The 19,168-nt window shown below is 41.2% G+C and overlaps 1 protein-coding gene across 4 annotated transcripts in view; it reads left to right on the forward strand.

The window, feature by feature from the left end:
• Positions 1–19,168, forward strand: part of CLCN5 (chloride voltage-gated channel 5) — a 1,034,303-nt gene that overhangs the window by 583,899 nt on the left and 431,236 nt on the right. For all 4 annotated transcript variants that reach the window (XM_044057498.1, XM_044057499.1, XM_044057500.1 and 1 more), the window contains one exon: positions 2,110–2,316. In XM_044057498.1, coding sequence (XP_043913433.1) covers positions 2,110–2,316 — 207 coding nt within the window. The remainder of the gene's footprint in view (positions 1–2,109; positions 2,317–19,168) is intronic.

The following is a 19,168-nucleotide window of genomic DNA, read 5'->3' on the forward strand; positions in this document are numbered from 1 at the left end:
ACACTGGATGTCAGTTTCCTTCTTACCTTTGTCATCCACTTCCACGCTGCCATCCTCTTAGTGAACTTATATTCAGCTAGTAGCTTATTGACTTAGGACTGCTTAGCACACACTGGCAAATGCAGTCATATAGACCCCTCTCACCGTTAGTACTGGGCTCTGGTGTAGGACAGAGATGGCCAAGTCCTGAACCTACTTAACATTGGCAAATACCCATGGCCATTTTTGGCATCATTAGTCAACATGACCAAATCACTTAGAGCCATGTTTTATACCATTGACTGGCCAGCCCTGACATGGCACATGATCTGCAGTCCATGCTGTCCTGTCTAGAGTATGCCGTGCTTCACAGTTAATGCCTTACGTGGTTAGTCTACAGAACTTTTCCCCATTAGGCTCCTGCTAGGGTCTGTGCTGCAACCCATGACTCCATTTGATTTTCGTGATCTGAGCTAGAAACACCTAGCATATTTTTGGGATGTGGGAAGACGTTCAAGGTAAGCAGACACATGCCTAGCCAAAGGGAAAAGAGTACTTGGCTCTGAAAATCTGACTAGAGGTTGGACTTCAGCCTGTAACAGCACTCCCAGAGACCGACTACAGCAGTGACTATATGGCTACTTGACCAGATCTGTACATTGATGCATTTGATATTGGTTGAGAATGCATACATATTACTGTAAGGCTTCCCACAGAGGTGAAACAACTTCCATGTGACAAGCTGGCTGAGGGACTGTACTAGACTAGCTGTGAGTCCTTAGGAGTCTTGAGGACCTGACCAGCTAGAGTAAAGAACAGCTAATATTGAGGCCAAGTCTGAAGTAAAGTATCCTAAACTTAAAGCCAGTGGCTCAACCTATACCATGAGGGCTGGAAAACCTTTTGGTCCTGAAACTGACATAGAGGGCTAGGTGATGGAATTGTTTTTGACACTAGCCCCAAAAGGAAGGGCCCCAGCCACAAGGCAGAACAGCTGCCAGAAGGCTTTGTTGAGAAATCTGATTTCTGTGACAGTGCCAAACAGGGTAATGTCAAAGGCTATAGTCTGAACATTGAGACCACAGGTGATGCTGAAGGAGACTTCAGTTTAAAAGTTGCCTGTCACATACCCAGCAACAGTGTCAATGGTACTGGAGCCTAAACAGGTCACAGTTGATGAGAACCATGAAAGATGAGCTTCAAAAACAAGCAAAAGTTCGTAGGTACTTTCAGTCCTGAAACTAGTGGATGGAGAGATGTGTTGCGTTTCCAAAAAGGCCTGTCACATTTTCTTACAGTGTAAATTTGTAGAAATGATCCTTTATGACCTGACAAACCTAGAAGAGAAAAAGAGCAATGACAGGGAATGTTCTTCATTTTTTAAAATCAGTGCTGCTCTTTCTGTCTTTAATAACAGATGGCTTGAAACTAATACAGGTAACACAGTATCCCTGAAATGTTCCCCACCCAAACATTTTACACACTTTTCATGTCTGTCTTAAAGGAGAATTCTACCCCCACATTTTTAAACTATCTCGATTCCTTCTCCGTGACAAACTGTAGCTTGACTGACTACAACACATAAACAATATCAGTATGTGCGCATGCATGTGTCTGTATGAATGTATTGTCAATAGTTGATGTGCAGAAGATCAAGTATAAAAAAAAGCCTTGTTTGAAGCTTATAGAATGCAGCAATGTACTCAGTGTTGTTTTATAAAAGTAATCAGTAGTAATACGTTTCTCAGTTGAGGTCATGAGACATGATCTTGAGTATAATGTGTTGGTATTAGTTCATGCAGTGATCTATTTCATCACTGGGGAGGCCTTAACGGCTTAAGGAATTTTCTTCCTGACAATGTAGCACTTAAACCATAATGATCCCATCACACAATGCAGTCTTTACGAATAACGTGGTAGAACTAAAAGATAAGCAGATTAAAAGAGGGAAAATTTAGAAAAGCTCAGAGTAGATTAATTCATCTCCCTTCAGTGTCTGTATCCTTTAGATTTTCTATAATGGAAGGCTTCTGAAAAGTGTTTGCTTATATGCGTTAATAATTAACTACTTTGTCTGTATAGAAGAGCTTTGAAAAATGTGAACAATGTTTTTTTCTGTTTCATTTTTAGATTAAAAGCATATTGAGTGGTTTCATCATTAGGGGCTACTTAGGCAAGTGGACCTTGCTCATCAAAACCATGACTCTGGTGTTAGCAGTGTCATCAGGTCTGAGTCTGGGCAAAGAGGGCCCCTTGATCCATGTTGCTTGCTGTTGCGGCAACTTCTTCTGCCATCTTTTTACAAAGTACAGAAGAAATGAGGCCAAGAGAAGAGAGGTAAGAACATGTAATGCATGAAATCTGCAGAAAAGAAACCAGTAGTCTGGACTCTGTGGGTAAGTAAAAAAAAAATTGTTAAAAATAGTTTTAATTCTTCAGATTAACAAATGAAAAAAATGTGCATTTAAAACCGGAAAAATATAATTACAGATGTAATTTTCCCAGTTAATCATTTTAGTTGAAAGAATGCAGTGGTGTGAACTTGTCTACCATTACAGCTGTGGACTGACGGTGTATAATGATTAGGAGAGTCTTGTACATTAGATGCCGCACTTATATCTGTGCTGATAAAGGAGGCTATGAAAAATGGAGGGGATAACTCATATTAGTATGGCACTGTGTATGTTCATAGGTGTGTACTAGGCTAATGGCCCTGGGGCCTTTACAAGCCGAGGCATAGGATTACCCTGGCATAGTGCCACTCAACCTTAGTTCCCAGTGCCTCTGTTGAGTAGAGTCACTGGAGTTATCCCCGGGGTGAACCTGTCCCTCCAGCATGTTCTGTTAATTGTGGTAATGAGGTTGAAGTCTCTGGAGCATGTGGTGCGGAGGGATTGGGATTTCTTTAGATGTAGCATTTCTAGCAGAGCTGGGTCAGGCATGGCTTTGTAAGTCAAGCAGAGATCACCTCTAAGAAGGTGATATGACACAGAGAATAGTTGGAGTTTTTTTGAGTCTGTCCATATAGGACAAGTTTTTAAGGCCTGGGATCCTCTTTGTGAGGTACTTTTGTGGCCTTTTCAGTTGTTGCAGGTATCTAGTGAGGTACATGCCAAATGTGGCATTGTACTCAATGATTGGCCTAATGAGGGAAGAGTAGAGAGAGAGAGAGACAATGACCTCTTTCTTCCTGGATGCAAAATCCGTAGTAAGGAAATGTGCCACATAGAAGGACTTTCTGACCATAGTAGCAATGTGGTGATGAAAAGAGAGATTGCTGTCAACCTGTGTTCCTAGATCTCTTATAGCACCTTCTGTGTTCAGTGGACCACCATCAATGTGGTAATTCAAGGGAACAAGGTTTTTCCCAAAGGGGATGACTACACATTTTTTGGCATTGAGCTTAAGGCTATGGTTCTGACACCAGTTGTTGGTCTTAGTGAGGCCATTATAGGATGTCAGCATCACTTGGGGAGTTAATAATTGCTCCCAACTTCCAATTGTCTGCGAACTTTGTAAGCCAGAGTCCCTTCGTGTTGGCCTGGACTTCAGAGAAGTAGATACCAAACAGGAGAGGACCCAGGACCAAACCCTTTGGGACTCCACTCGTGACAAGTCAGCAGTCTGGCTTGGAGTCAGCTACTTTCACACTGTAGGTGTCTATCTGAGCCAGTTTGCAACCCATCTAGTGATACATGGGTTGATGCCAAGCTTAGTGAGTTTTTCTATGATTCCTGAGTGAGGAATGGTATCAAAAGCCTTGGCCAGATCAAGATAGGCTGTACCTTGCCTTCATCCACAGCTCTGGTGACTGACTCAGAGAAGTCGACCAAGTTGAGCAGGCATTATCTACCCTTCACAAAACCAAACTGTGTTGTATCCAGAGTTTGGAGATTCCCTATTATCCTTGTTTATTAGATCCATAATGGTGCGTTCCATAGCTTTGCATATCAGACTCATCAGGCTAATGGGGCGATAGTTCCCAATGTCTGTAGTCACTCCTCCTTTGTGGAGAGGGATGACTGTAGCAGTGTGCCATTCGATAGGGGCAAAGCTTGAGGTGAGGCTGTGGTTGAACAGGGCACACAGGTGAGGTGCCAGTTCATTCTGTAGTTTATGTAGAACACAACCAGGGATATTGTTAGGTCCCATAAAAGCTTTATTCTTGACCTTGGACAGTGCTGGTTTAACCTGTGCAGCAGTAATACTGGGTGCCTGGCAATCTACTGCTATTGTGATCGGCCCTTTGGGGAGGGGGGTAAAGTTGGCACTGAATCTGTCAGCCAGTATACTGGCATTATTTGTTGGATCGGTAAAGGAGGTACCATTGTGCAGTAGCTCAGAGCAAATCTGGGTATTGCCGTGAAGATTCTTTACATAACTATAGAAGGCCTTGTGGTTGCCTTCACTATCTGCTGCATTTCTTTTTTCATAGCTAGCTTTAGAAGATTTGATGAGGTATCCCAACTTTTTATTGAGGCTGATAAGGGAGTTTTTCCAATCTTGGGAATTCACCTTATTCTGCATCAGTTTCCTCCTCCTGTTGTAGAATTTGTTTATGGCAGGGGACCACCAGATTGGCTTCCTTTTTTTGGAGGAGAGCATCTTGGTTCTATTGGGTATTGCGAGATCCATGCATTTGTGTATGTGTTCATACAGTGCATTGGTGTATGTTTCTGCGGTCACGCAACTATTCTCCATTTGCATGGGTGCAGTGAAGTCAGTTACCTCTGTTTTTAGGAACTCAAAGTTGGTTTTGGAAAAGTTTTTCATGGTGGTTACCTCCACGAGGGGTGGGAGGGATTTAGATTTCCAAGTTGATTAGTTTGTGGTCAGATTTTACCAGGGAGGAGCTGACTATTGGTGTAGAGCAACGGTTGTCCATGTTAGTAATGACCAGGTCAAGGATGTTGCTACCTCTAGTGGGAGTAAAAACGAGCTGGTCCAGGGCATTGGAATTAATGAACTCCAGGAAACTTTGGGCAAGTGTACTGGTACATGAGTAGTTTACCCAGTTAATGGAGCAGTAATTGAAGTCGCCTAGTAAGAGAGTGTTAGGTTGGACCCTAATATTCTCCAGGGTGCTTAGGAACATGGAGTGTGAGTCTTGGGACATGGTTGGGGGCCTATAGCAGGCTACGACCTGAATCACTGTCTTACCCAATGTTAGCTGCACCTGAAGTATCTCTGATGCATTATATTGGGCTACCAGTCTGGAGGTGTGCGCATCCTTTATTAATATGGAAACACCAATGCCTTTGGAGCTTTGGCCCAAGTTCTGGGGCCGAAAGGTGTGGAATGAGTTTTATAGCCTGGTAGTGCAGGAGTGCTTTCTGATGCCTTGAACCAGGTCTCTGTTACAGCACAAATGTCGATGTTCTCCACTTTAAGAAGTGCTTCGAGTGAGTGCATTTTGAGATTTAGACTTCTAGTGTTGAGCAGCATGACCCTCAGATTGCATTTGTTTGTAGCTGTTACGGTGGTAATTTGGTCTTTGGATCACTGCCTAAAAAGGCACTATAGGGGTGGCAAGAGCCTTGGCCAGTATCTGGAAGCCCAGGGGTGACAGATGCAGGCCATCTCTGGCAAAGCTGTCTGTTTGTCAATCATGTCATCCCAGGCGGACAGATACTGGATCCCCTTAGAAGGACACCAGAAACTTAGCCATTTGTTGTAATCAGTCATTTTCTGCTTGTACTGTAGTATCATTCTGGGTGATGGTAGGATGCTGCTCAGGGCTAGGGTCATACCTACCTGGGTTACATAATCCAAGAGCTCCTCCATATCTCTTTTCATGTAGTCCAGGGAGGTACGCGGATCATTCACACCATCATGTACAGTGACAGAGTCATATTTGTACCTGTTATTGAGGGACCTGAGTGCATGCTTTATGTGGCAGATCCTGGCCCCTGACAGGCAGCTGAGTATTACTTTCTCCTTATTCAATCTAGTGAGTGGAACATCAGTATGCCTCACTATCGAGTCACCTATGACTAGTGTGTTGGACATGCTGTTTTGCCTTAGGGACATTGGTGGAGTGGCACACGGTTTAGGGGAGTTATGTGTCTCGTGATTAGTGTTGTGTTGTGGTGGTCGAGTGCGTTTCTGCCTTGGAGGTCTCTGCTGCTTGCGTAGATTTTTATTGAGAGCCTCCGTGAAGGTGGGTGTGTGGTTTGTGTTTTTATGTGAAGGCATTGATGGTGTGTGTTCTGGAGGGCTATGTGTTCCATGTGGTGTGGTGCAAGTGTTGACCTCCTCCTCTTGACCAGCTATTCCTGTCTTGGCTGGAGAGTGCTTGTCTTCCAGTTTGGATATATAAGTGCATCTCTGGCAAGTCTGAGTGTTGGAAGGTAAGAGGAGAGGGTTGTTGGTGTACACGAGGCAGTTGCTGCATTGCCTTAGGATGCCCAAGTTCACCAGGTTAATAAGAGAAAGCACAGGAAACAGACCTTGATAATAAGTACTGGATCTGTTTCCTTGTAGAATGTTTAGTACTGGTAGTACTCTTGCGTGCTACAATAATTGCTATGAGAAGTCTGGTAAAATGCTAGACTAATAAGCTAGTACATGTTCAGGAGAGGAGAGAACTAGCAGATCTAAGGGAAAATTTGAAGAGCAGACTCTGGCACCATTCAGAAGCTTACAAACAGTCCTGCATACAGCAAGTCTGTATCTGGGAAAGGCGGGAAACCAGCGTGAATGCAGGCTTTTAAACCAGAAAGTTGAGAGAGATGGAAAAACTGTCCAGATGGATAATAAACTACAATTTCTGGGCCAGGAACCACTCCTCTTGTGGTACATAGGCTACCTAGTGCTTACCATTCCCACTGATAAGCTAGAAGGCTTTCCACCAGCACAGAAAGGCTTGGGGGGCTCAGAAGCTTGCAAATAGTCATGGATGCAGCAGATCTGTATCAGGACTAGACTAGTTAGAGGAAAAGGGGGAAACAAGCTTAGAATTTTTTTTTTTTTTTTTTTAGTAAAGTAGAAAAGGAAAAAGCTTGAACAGAAGGTAATTCAAGGTTAAGAATCTAAGTGGGTCAGCCTTCTCAGATGTTCTTTCTCTATTAGGTAGAATGAACTAATGACGCTAGACTGGAAGGAATGTCCCAGATCAAATATACAGTATGGGCAGGCAACTGCAAAGCCACCAAGAATAAGAACAAGACAGCAATAGACAGGGTGAGTGGGAAACTATTACAGCTACTAGCTGTAGCCACTGAATGAAAGTTTTAAACAGATAAAGGAGCAAGGAAACTCTAGAGAATGTTTTTAACTGCAAACAAATCAGTTATATGATACCTGAGTAGAACACAGAAACCTCAAAAATGCTCAGAAAGGCACAGATAGAGCACTCACAAACAGAAAATACAACTCTCAGTATGAAAAAGCAGTTTACAGTTAAGTTTCAATAAACATGCAATTAGAGTAATGAAACAGTATCTAGCAATGAGAAATACAGTTAAAACATTATACATAAATGCAGTGAAACGGTAAAAAACTTTATAACAATGCAAAATGTAATAGATTAACTATGTAGCACAATTATAAGTGTCACAGGAGTGCAGTTCAATGAAATAAGTGGAAGATATAACTTCTTCTGCTCTTGGAATCTTAAGGAATTTCTGCTTAGCCTCAGTAATGAATCACCATCCACATCCTGGTAAATACAAGCACAGCCCTGTGCAGAGACAGGGTTTATATACCAAGGAGCTCAAATTACTATTCAGTCCTACTAGCTCCTGCTTTTACCCAATCACTCATGCTACAGAAGGTCAGGAAACCCTGTTACTCTCAATAATAATGAAGACAACACACTGTCAGCAGAAAATGGCTGCCAGAAACACAGGAAACTCAGCAAACAAAATTACCAGGCCTTGACAACAGCAGGCCTCTGTCAAGATTATGCAACCTGAGAAGAACACCGAAACCTTGCGATAAATACAAGGAAAGAACGCTCACAAACAGAAAATGCAAGTCTCAGTATGAAAAAAACAGTTTACAGTTTAATAATTCAATAAAAATGCAATTATAGTAATGCACACTATTACAGCTACTAGCTGTAGCCACTAAATGAAAGTTTTAAACAGATAAAGGAACAAAGAGACTCTAGAGAATGCTTTTAACTGCAAACAAATCAGTTATATGATACCTGACTAGAACATAGAAACCTCAAAAAAGCACAGAAAGGCACAGATAGAGCAGTCACAAACAGAAAATACAATTGTCAGTATGAAAAAGCAGTTTACAGTTAAGTAATTCAATAAACATGCAATTAGAGTAATGAAATAGTATCTGGCAATGTGAAATACAGTTAAAACAGTGTAAAACAGTGCATAAATGCAGTGACACTGTAAAAAAATCTTTATAACAGTGCCAAATGTAGTAGATTAAATGTATAGCACAATTATAAGTGTTACAGAAGTGCAATTCAATGAAATAAGTGTAAGATATAACTTATTCTGCTCTTGGAATCTTAAAGAATTTCTGCTTTGCCCCAGTAATGAATCACCATCCACAACCTGGTAAGTACAAGCCCAGTTACTGCTTGACTTTGACTTGTGGACCTTCCATTACATTTACAAGATTGTAACTCAAAGTTACTGATAGGAAATGTTGTGTGTCCGCACCCCTCCTTTCCTGTTGGGGGTGACCCTTAAGAGAGGCTGAGTAGTAGGTGAATCAGTATTGTTCAATCAAAGTGTTTTCTTGTGACTGCAGTAGATACCCATAGAATGTACCTGAGAGGATGGCAGACTTGCAGAATTTGAGTAGTAAACCATTCTTCATTTGGCAGCCTTGAATATGATCCAAGCTGAAAAGCCATGTTGTTTATAGTTCAACTTATGTACCAAGCACATAATCTAGTACTCGAGACGTTTTCATTTAATTTCTTTTTTTAAGTCTTTCTGGGCTTCTTTCTTGAAGGAAGTATTCAGAAGGTACCACCAGTTACTGTGTGTAAATATCATTTCACAATGCAGTGTTATGACATTTTAATACATACACTTCCTGCTAAACCTATGTGGAGAAATATAGGCTGGCATTGTTGCAGTCTTTCATGCATTCTGTGATTTGTAATTTGACCACATTCCTTGCTTTGCATTCATAACATCTTTTGTTTTATTTTATTTTGATGTACAGTTTGTCAGTGAGCCCAACCTTTCTTCTTTACAGTGGAGGCCTCAGAGCTTGTCATGTCTGTGGCTTTGTTAGACATGGTCATTGCCAAATGAAAGCCACAGATTGTTGTATGTTCTGCTTGGGTCAGTCTATCAGAGAATGTTTTCCAAGTGCCTGCATATAATTTTTTTCTTCCTGATGGATACAGTTGTTCAGTAATATCAGTTGTAATCATGTATGCTGCTACCCTTTATGACAGCTATGTACCATCCTTCCTACCCCTGTTCCACCCGCAGGCTCCATCCATCTGTCTTATCAACTGTTGAGACATGTGCTTCAGTACAAAAATCTGTCGCACATTCAGGTCGTGCGCTGTGGCAGTTCATGTCACTGGCAGTTCAAATTAAACACTTCCAGGATGGCCTTAAATATGTATTTTGTAAGTATGCATGTGGCGTATCTTCAGTAGTTAGTGTTGTGTTGCAGATGAGTTTGTATTTTCTGTACATTCAGCCATTTTATTTCATGTATGCTACCTCATTGGTAAACAACTGGTAGAAATTGTGTGCCCTGTTATACCGTAATACTGTGACATTATACTGAAACTTTGAAGTTACACTTGGAATATGTTTATTGTACAGCTGTAGTCGGTAAATATGTTTAATGTTTGGAATGTAGATAAAGCTATCATAACTTTATTCCTTTTATCTTTGAACAAGCTGTATAGCCTCACTAGTGCTGTGAAGTTTCTCCTCTGTGAAGACAGCATGGTTTCCAAATTAAAATGGCAAAAAAAACCCAGTGCATTAAGTACACATACAGATGAAAATGAATTGGTCTATATTGCTATTTAAAAATGTTGGTCCTGGGAACGTCTGGTATAGTGGAGCAACCATGAGCTGTTGTCTTGTCAGTGCCCATTAGATGTTGCTCCCCTCAGGGTAAGAATATTACATTTGATTTCTCCTTTCATACCATTTTCATTGAAGATTGATTACTCAGGGTGGTGTGGAAATTGGACAGAAAGGATGCAAAACAAGATAATATACAGCTGATAAAATAAAAGACCCCACAGCAATATGGGTACCCTGTCCGCATGGCAGCAAGTATGGAACAGTGATTGCAATTGGAGAAGAAGAGCCAGGAGCCATAAGATACTTTGGAGGGAAAGACTGACAAAATGTATAGAAACATATTCAAAATTAGTGGTACTTCACAGGACTATGTCAAAGGACAGAAGGGTACAACAGATTAAGGATACTATCCCCCAACACTTAGAGGATATAACAGTACTACAGAGGGAGAATGCTGAACTTAAAGGGACGTTACTGAAAAAGAACGGTGCAACAAGCGTCTATCCAACAGAAACTAATTGAATTGGAAGATGGAAGATAGAATTAACAGGGAGAATCTTTGGTTCACAGTGAGTCCAGAAAAGCTTGATGAGAGTGACTGTTAGGGCTTCATGTTGGACTGTGATTCCCGGGGGGGGGGGGCAAAATAAGATAGAGTGCACATGGTTTTTAGCCGGGGGCTGTGACAGAAAGATTTTCCAAACCAAAAAGAGTTGTTGTGGAAACCAGTGTGGACCTATCCTTTCTGAATACTTTTGTCATGGTCTCCAAGTTCAAGATGCTCAACTTACAGTCAGTGCTTCTTTTTTTGCTTGACCACTGCTTCACAGTGACCCTAGACTTGAAGGATGTGTCATCAGATCCCCTTTACATGATCAAATTGTCGCTTACCTGAAAATTAAAAGGACAAGACGACTTTGCTGAACTGTTACTTTTAGAAATGGTCCGATCACTGGAATTTTACTCTGGGAAAGGAAACACTTGGCCACCACGGTGAACTTTGTCCTTTTCACTTTAGTGCGATCTCAGAATTGGCATATTAATCAATTCGTATCTGTGAAACCTGTATTAAATAATAGAAAGTTATAATTATTACAGAATATATAATTATTACAGAATTTATTTTATACTTTAAATATATAAGTATTGAATATTAAACATTATGTAGTGAATAACCATATATGTGAAATTAATTATATACATGAAATATGTTTTAATTTTAAAATAATGTTTTTAGAATATATTTTATATTTCATAATTTATATTCAGTAGGAAATACCCAATAATTTAGGATTACACAGTTTTTATATATACATATATTTTTTTATATATTTAATGAAAAGATGAAATAGAAACTCTTAACTCAGTGCAATTATAAATGTAGTATAATAGTGAATGAAATAAAAAAATATGAAATAAAAAATATATACATTTCACTAAATTCAGGACATTTTTAGTTTATTAAAATTCCCTTAAGAAATGTTATGCAACTTTAAATATTCTCCAATATGTTTTATTGTTTTATTGTTTAGTATAGGACATTAAACAAACATATTTGATAGTCTATTTACAGATCTGAATTGTATTTACGTTTACAGTTGTAGTATAGCACTACCTTATTAGAACATATGTATTTCATAGATTATCAGAATATATGTATTCCACAGATTATTTATTTATCAATTATATTCATTATGTATAAAGTACAGGTTCTACATGTTTCCAAGTTTTTAAAGTTTTGGATAAATGATGAAATGAATCACTGTGTAAATCGTTAGTTAAGTAACATCTTATAAAATGAGCTACAGAACAAGTTGAAGCATGAAATACTGTTATATTTACAGCACCATTAAACAATGTTCTTTAAGTAATTTTCTAGTTACCTAGAGTAACTAAAATGTACTGAGCACTTTAAATAACTAACAATGTATTTAGGTTAATTGAATAATCATCTGGTTTGAACGCCAAAAGTTTGTATAAAATAATGAGTTCTTTTTAGTAAAAACACATCTGAAGAAGCGTAGTTTCACTACGCGAAAGCGCTTATTTTATTTTATTTGTATCACAATAAAAGACGTTTTTTGGATTATAGCAGAGTGGTGCTTTCCAGTGGTGATTCCTTCTGCATTCTGTTCTACAAGTTATTTCTAAACTTTTCGGAAGGTTTCTTCAATTATCAGCAACAGTTCCTTTTTACCTGAGTCCAGAAAAGCTTGAAGAGAGTGACTGTTAGGGCTTCATGTTGGACTGCGATTCCCGGGAGGGCAAAATAAGATAGAGTGCACATGGTTTTTAGCCGGGGGCTGTGACAGAAAGATTTTCCAAACCAAAAAGTGTTTTTGTGGAAACCAGTGTGGACCTATCCTTTCTAAATACTTTTGGCATGGTCTCCAAGTTCAAGATGCTCAACTTACAGTCAGTGCTTCTTTTTTTGCTTGACCACTGCTTCACAGTGACCCTAGACTTGAAGGATGCGTCATCAGATCCCCTTTACATGATCAAATTGTCGCTTACCTGAAAATTAAAAGGACAAGATGACTTTGCTGAACTGTTATTTACGAACGGTCCGATCACTGGAATTTTACTCTGGGAAAGGAAACACTTGGCCACCATGGTGAACTTTGTCCTTTTCACTTTAGTGCGATCTCAGAATTGGCATATTTAGTTAGGAGGAATGTGGGGAGGCAAAGCCTCCCACTTGGGTGAGTTTGATTTGCTTCAATTCTTTTATTTTGTCTTGGTGGCCAAGTGGTTCTTTTCCCAGAATGAAATTGCAGTGATCTGAGTGTTTGTTTTTGACAAAGTCGTCTCATCCTTTTCAGTTTCTGGTAAGTGAAAATTAGATTAGGTGAAATAAACCCATGTCATCATATCCCCATTGCTTATCGCTTTAGTAGATATTTGAGATTTGTTGTTTGATTTGTCAGTTATCTGCATTGTCCTTTGGGCTATCTACTGTACCCTGAGTATTTAAGAAATGCCTTGTTCTGGTGGTGACCCACTTCTGGACTCCTAACATTCAATTTTTTTTTCTTACTTGGACAACATGCTGATTTGTGCAGAGTCTGCTTCCAGGTGTTTGGAATCCCTTAAGAAGGGCTTGACCTTACTCTTCCACAGAGGGTTCAAATCGAAACTTCAGATGTTATGGCTGACACCCTCACAAAGACTCATCTTCCTGGGGTGCTTAATTGACACTGACAAAAGAATGGTCTTTCTTCTTGAAGACAAGGTCCTGTCCTACCAGAAGAAGTTTCAAAAATTCTCCAGGAAGAGCATCAGCCTGACAAGAGACTTCCTAAAAATTCTAGGACAGATGGCATTCTTGATTCTCATGATATCACTGGCCCATCTCCAGATGAGAAATATTCAGTGGTATGTATGAAATTGTTGGACCCAGTACCTACATTCCCAGGAATCCCAGTTGCCAGTGCTGTCTATCAGATGAAAGTTACAGTGGTGGAGACCACAGTTGAGGATCAATCCAGGACGTCCTTGTTTCCACCTGTTCTGAATCTGTCTGTCCGGACAGATTTGTCTAATTTTGCTTGGGGACCTATGTCAGTGGGAGTGCAGTTACAGGCCACCTGTAGTCCCAAGGATGCATGGAAGAGCATCAGTATCCAGGAAGTGTTAGTGGTGATCCACGCCTTAAAAGTCCTTCAACCTGTGGACTCCAGGTCCTTTTCTTGTGGTTATGGACAACACCCAGTGATATGGTACGTCAACAAATAAGGGGGTACAAGGTCATATCTTCTATGCCAGTTAGTGATGGTCAGGGAGGTGGCTTTACAGCATTCTGTGACTCTTCAGGCATCATACATCCCATCAGAACAAAATGTGGCAGGCAGAATAAACAGATCCTGGGCAGACCTGCATAAGTGGCAACTCCAGGCAGCGTTGTTCCAGGATCTAGTCCAGATGTGGGAAATGCTTCATATAGATCTGTTCTCTTCTTGTATACATGTCCAGCCTTTCCACTGATTCTCAAGGTACTTCTGAAGATTCAGAGAGAAATGCCAAAGGTCTTGTGGTAACCCCCTATTGGCCCAGGCAGTCTGGGTTCTCCCTTAATGCAGTATTGGCCAAGAGCAGTTTCCACAGATTTCTTTCCACTCTGGATTTGCTTACTCAGACTCAGAGGTAACTTGTGCATCCCAATTTGCAGCAACTACTGACAGCCTGAATGATTCAGTCTTGACTCTGTTTAGGTACTTATTTCATGAGAATGTGCAGCAGGTGTTAAAGGAGGCCAAAAAAACTTCTACTAGAAAAACTTATATTTACCACAAAGTCCACACCACATGCTCCAGGGACCTCAACCTCATTACCACAATCAACAGAACATGCTGGAGGGACAGGTTCATTAACTCAGAGACTGACCACGCTCTGGAATACACTTCCCATACATGTCAAGCAGAGCACCTCACTGGCCCTTTTCAAGAGAAATCTTGATGAGTGGATGGGAAATAGAAAGTTCACCCCGAGGATCACTCCACTGGCTCTACTTGATAGAGACACCGGGAACTAACGGCAACATGATGCCAGGGCTAGGCTTGTAAAGGCTCCAGGGCCATTGGCCTAGTACATACCTATGAACCTACAAGTGGATGAGGTTTTGAAAGTGGTGCCTAAGTGAGAACAGAGGGTTTCTTGAGGTTTACATCCCTCTGGTTTTGAAATATGTGTGTGAGCTACTTCAAGATGGCTAATCATATGCATCCATTAAGGTACATTTACATCTCCACTTGTCTGCCAGTGGATCCCACCTCTTTTCTTTTGGTAAAACAATTCTTGAAAGGAGTTGTATGTGAGACCCCCTTGTGAGCATATTCCTACTTTGTAGGATGTCAGCTCTGTTCTGGAAAAATTGAGTTTATCAACTTTTGAACCTGCTGCTCAGGCTTTTCTAGAACTCTTAGTATGGAAAATTGTTTTGCTTTTCGCTCTGATGTCTGCAAGACAAGTCTTTGAGCTGTAAGCTGTCTTGGTGAGATAACCTTTCTACTGAGATAGGGTTATTTTATGCACTAACCCTTTTTTCATGTCAGAATGGTGTCTGAATTCATTTTGTTACATCAACCTCCCTGTGTTCTTCCCAGAATCTTTGTAAATGGGAGAAAGGATACTTCATACCATGCATTTACACCAGCAGTTCGGATACTACCTTGACAGAATGAAATCCTCCAGGAAAGTTGAAAGCCTTTTTATTTCCTATACAGGAGCAAAGAAGGGTCAGTCTGTCTCTATGAAAACAATTGCAAGGTGGTTGCCCTCTGGTGTTGTCTTTTGATACATTCATCATTGCGAGGTGAATCATGCAAGGTAAATGCACATTCTACCAGGGCCTTTGCCTCCTCAGTGTAGTATTGGAAAGAAGTGGACTCAAAATGTATTCTAGAGGAGGCAACTTGGTCCTTTCTCAGTACTTTCACAAAATACTACAAGCTGGATGCCTTCTCTAAATCCAGAGCAGACTAGGACCATTTTCCAGGGTATTCTGGACCCTTATCCTTCCTCCTGCTAGGTTGGGTGAGCTTTGGCAATCTGTCCGAATGCCAGTAAGACCATGTGTTTGTTGAATGTAGTATAGTCCTACTTACCTGTAACAGTAGCTGTTCATAGAATTCGCTGCCTTACTGGCAGTACCCACCATTGCCTGTTTTATATACATAGTCTGGTGTTTGGGTTACTGTGAGAGCTGCTTTGTGTCTGCTGTTTTTGTGTGTGTGCATCTGTGTGGTTTTCAGTATTGGAACAAGAGGTATTCACTAAGCTTGTGTTTCCATCATCTTTTCCTGTTGGAGATAAAAAAAAAAAAAAATGAAAGGGTCCTGTCTGGTTTTGTAAGGTAGTTCCTGCACTGCCAGGTGAGTGGCCCATCACACCCACAGACGGGCAGTGATAGGCACTCTGAACTGTAGTAGACAACCAAAGGAGGATAACAGGGCACTACTACCCAAAAGCCAGTAAGACAGTGTGATGTTCTTCGTGTTTCACTGTTGCAGTCATTACATTTAGGTAATTTGCTGGCAGGTTGCCCTCAGTCGGCCTGAATAACAAAGTTTTGGGTCCTGCGTCAATTGCTGTCTCCTCTTCCATGACGTCAGGCCGTCAGGGGTATAAAACATGCAGCTGACGCCATTTTAATCAGTCTTTCTTGCCGCACTGTGCCCGAAGCAGAAGCAGTTCGCAAGTGCCGGTCGGCCGACTTGTGTAATTTTTGTTTTCGAGTTTCAGAACCGAAGTCTTCAAACTAAAGCTAAGTACCACATTGGGGAAACTTTTTCTTGCTCCTTAGTGATGTCAGTAAAAGTTAATAACTGCATTACTTGTGGGAAGCAAATACCTCATAAGGATTTTCATTTGTACTCTATTCCTTGCCTAGGCCCTGATCACAATGTGCCTTGCTGTTGGTTTTGTGCTAAATTTAACCAATGCACTGTTAAGCGTTGGTATATTTTTGCTTCTAAATATTTTGGTTCATGATTTAACTATCCTGAAATGTCGTCAGTTAGCAATCCGACTACTAGAGTTCACAAAAAACGCAAGGAAACAGACAGAGACAGACCATCGAGGTCCAAAACTGATGACGAAACTTCTCCTAAGCCAGTCGCTGGTTCGCTGGTACTCAGTGAGGCACTTTCACAGCCCCTGATGCCCGCTACTTTTGAGTCACAGGCCTCTACCGAGACCCATTCGGAGTTCGGTATACCACGAGATTCTGCAAGTATTGAACCCACGAATGTCTCTCCCTTGGATGGGTCCAGAGCAGCTGAGCAGGCACTGGCTTCTGAGGGTGTTTTCAGGCCTCAACATTTGTATATTAAACCGACGCCATCATCAAAAACAAGGCCAAAATCTACTTCTTTGTCTAAAAAACAGATGCATGAGCCACGTGCTCAGGCCCCTATGCCTAAAAAACAAATGATCAAAATAGCTGAGGATTTAATTACCTTGATTTGGCTTTACCAGAAAGGCTCATCCAGAGTCTGCTACACTTTGCTGTGAAGGAAAGGTTAGTTTGGTGTTATTTTTTGTATTTCTGTATTGCCTTTCTATATTTTGAATACTGTAGTTTGTTTTCTTTATCTTGTGTTTTGCTTGCATTCTGTTTTAACAGCATATTAAAACTTCAAAAGAGACCACAGCTCTCTCTGTTCTGAGTCAGGCAGAATTTTTTCCCTCCCTCCCACCCATTTAAGTTGTCTTGTTAAATACCACTGTCTTTCTAGTTGCCCGCCTCTTATGTTAATCTGACCATATATCTCATTTCTCTCTACTTTCACTGGCTTATGTGAGTAATCACAAAACCATCACTTTTGAAATCCCACCCCTTCAATTATTTAAATTTATTGGCCATCCTACAGTATTTCATAGTACCAAAATACAAAAGTAACCACCCCTTTCAGTCCATCTTGCTGTTTTAAAAATAGTAACTCTCCACTAAACCTTAACTTTTTAAACAGGTAAAACTCAAGTTACCTACTATGATATCTAACTTCTCTAGTGCACACTGCAGAGTGCATTCTTTTCAATCTTACCTTTAAGCATCCCTGTTTCTAGCACTTTCTCTAATACCTAAAAAGATCATCTCTACTTGACTCCAAGTAGACTTTTCTCTATCTGTTAAACCTAGCACTTGCTCCTACAGTACTTATTACCTTGATACGGCACTCTTATAGATAGCACCCCAAAAGGCAAACCCCATTTCTCGGTCACCCACATCCCCGAATCTCTTTTAAAGTTTTTTTGTCTAGTCCTTCTAGCATGTCGAGGATCAGTTGCTAGTGTCCTCTCCTGCTCAGCTGGTGAACCTGGGAATATTGAGGCAATGTTACAATTGCCTCATGTACACAGACAACCCTCTCCTCCTCCCACAAAACACAAATACATGCGAGAGATGCAACTATACGGCCAAACTGGAGGCTGAGCTCTCTCAACATAGGACTGGCAAGACCAGTCAGGAGGAGAAGGTTACCACACACACTATAGACCCAGTCTCACATAGTACCATCACAACCTCAAATCATACACATAAACACACAAAGACATACTCGGCTCTGATCAAAAATCTACCAAAACAGCAGAGGCCACCAAAGCAGACACCCAAACAACCACCACCTCAGAACACAACACCTGCAACACATAGACCTCACAGTCAGAGTGTCAAACAGTCACAGCCCTTAAGGCCAAACACAATGCCAGACACACTAGTCATTGGTGACTCCATAGTCAGACACACTGTCGTCCCGCTCACCAGACTGAGTAAGGAGAAGGTCACAGTAAGCTGCCTGTCGGGCGCTAGAATCCGCCACATAATGCAAGCACTCAGGTCTCTCAACAGCAGGTACAAATACGACTCAGTCATTGTCCACGCTGGTGTAAACGACCTGAGTCGTACCTCCTTGGACTACATGAAAAGAGACATTGAGGAGCTCTCTGATTATGTAGCCCAGGCAGGTATGACCCTGACCTTGAGCAATATCCTACCTTCACCAAGAATGATGCCACAATACAGAGATAAGATGATCAGCTTTAACAATTGGCTTAAACTCTGGTGTCATTCAAAGGGGATCCAATGTCTGTCTGCCTGGGATGACATGCTGGACAAGCCACGCTGCTTCAAGGGACAGCTTGCACCTGTCACCCTGGGATTCGGATATTGGCAAAGGCTCTTGCCACCCCATAGTGCCTTTTTAGGCAAGGCTCAAATTCTAAACCTACCACCCTAGAACAAAAAAGGAAAAAACTAAGGGTAATGCTGCTCAAGGCCAGAAGTCTAAATCTCAAAATGCACGCACTCGAGGCCCTTCTCAGTATGGAGAACATCGATGTCTGTGCAGTGACAGAAACCTGGTTCAAGGCTCCTGAGAGCACCCCAGCACTATCAGGTTTTACCTCTTATCATGCGTTCCGGCCCCAAAATCCGGACAATAGCAAGAAAGGAGGGGGGGTATCCATATTCATCAAAGACACCCACACCTCAAGACTGGTGGCAACGCACGATGCATCAGAGACCATCCAGGTGCAATTAACCATAGGCAAGACTGCTCTGCAAATTGTAGCATGTTACAGGCCACCCTCACAAACTCAGGAACCTCACATGGCCTTCCTGAAAACACTAGAGGGGATAAATGTATCACCAAACACCATCATACTAGGTGACTTCAATTACCCTAATATAGACTGGGAACACTACTCAAGCCCAA

The sequence above is a fragment of the Protopterus annectens genome, chromosome 15.part0, assembly GCF_019279795.1.
Source record: "Protopterus annectens isolate FY-2018-M chromosome 15.part0, PAN1.0, whole genome shotgun sequence".
Lineage (NCBI taxonomy): Eukaryota > Metazoa > Chordata > Ceratodontiformes > Protopteridae > Protopterus > Protopterus annectens.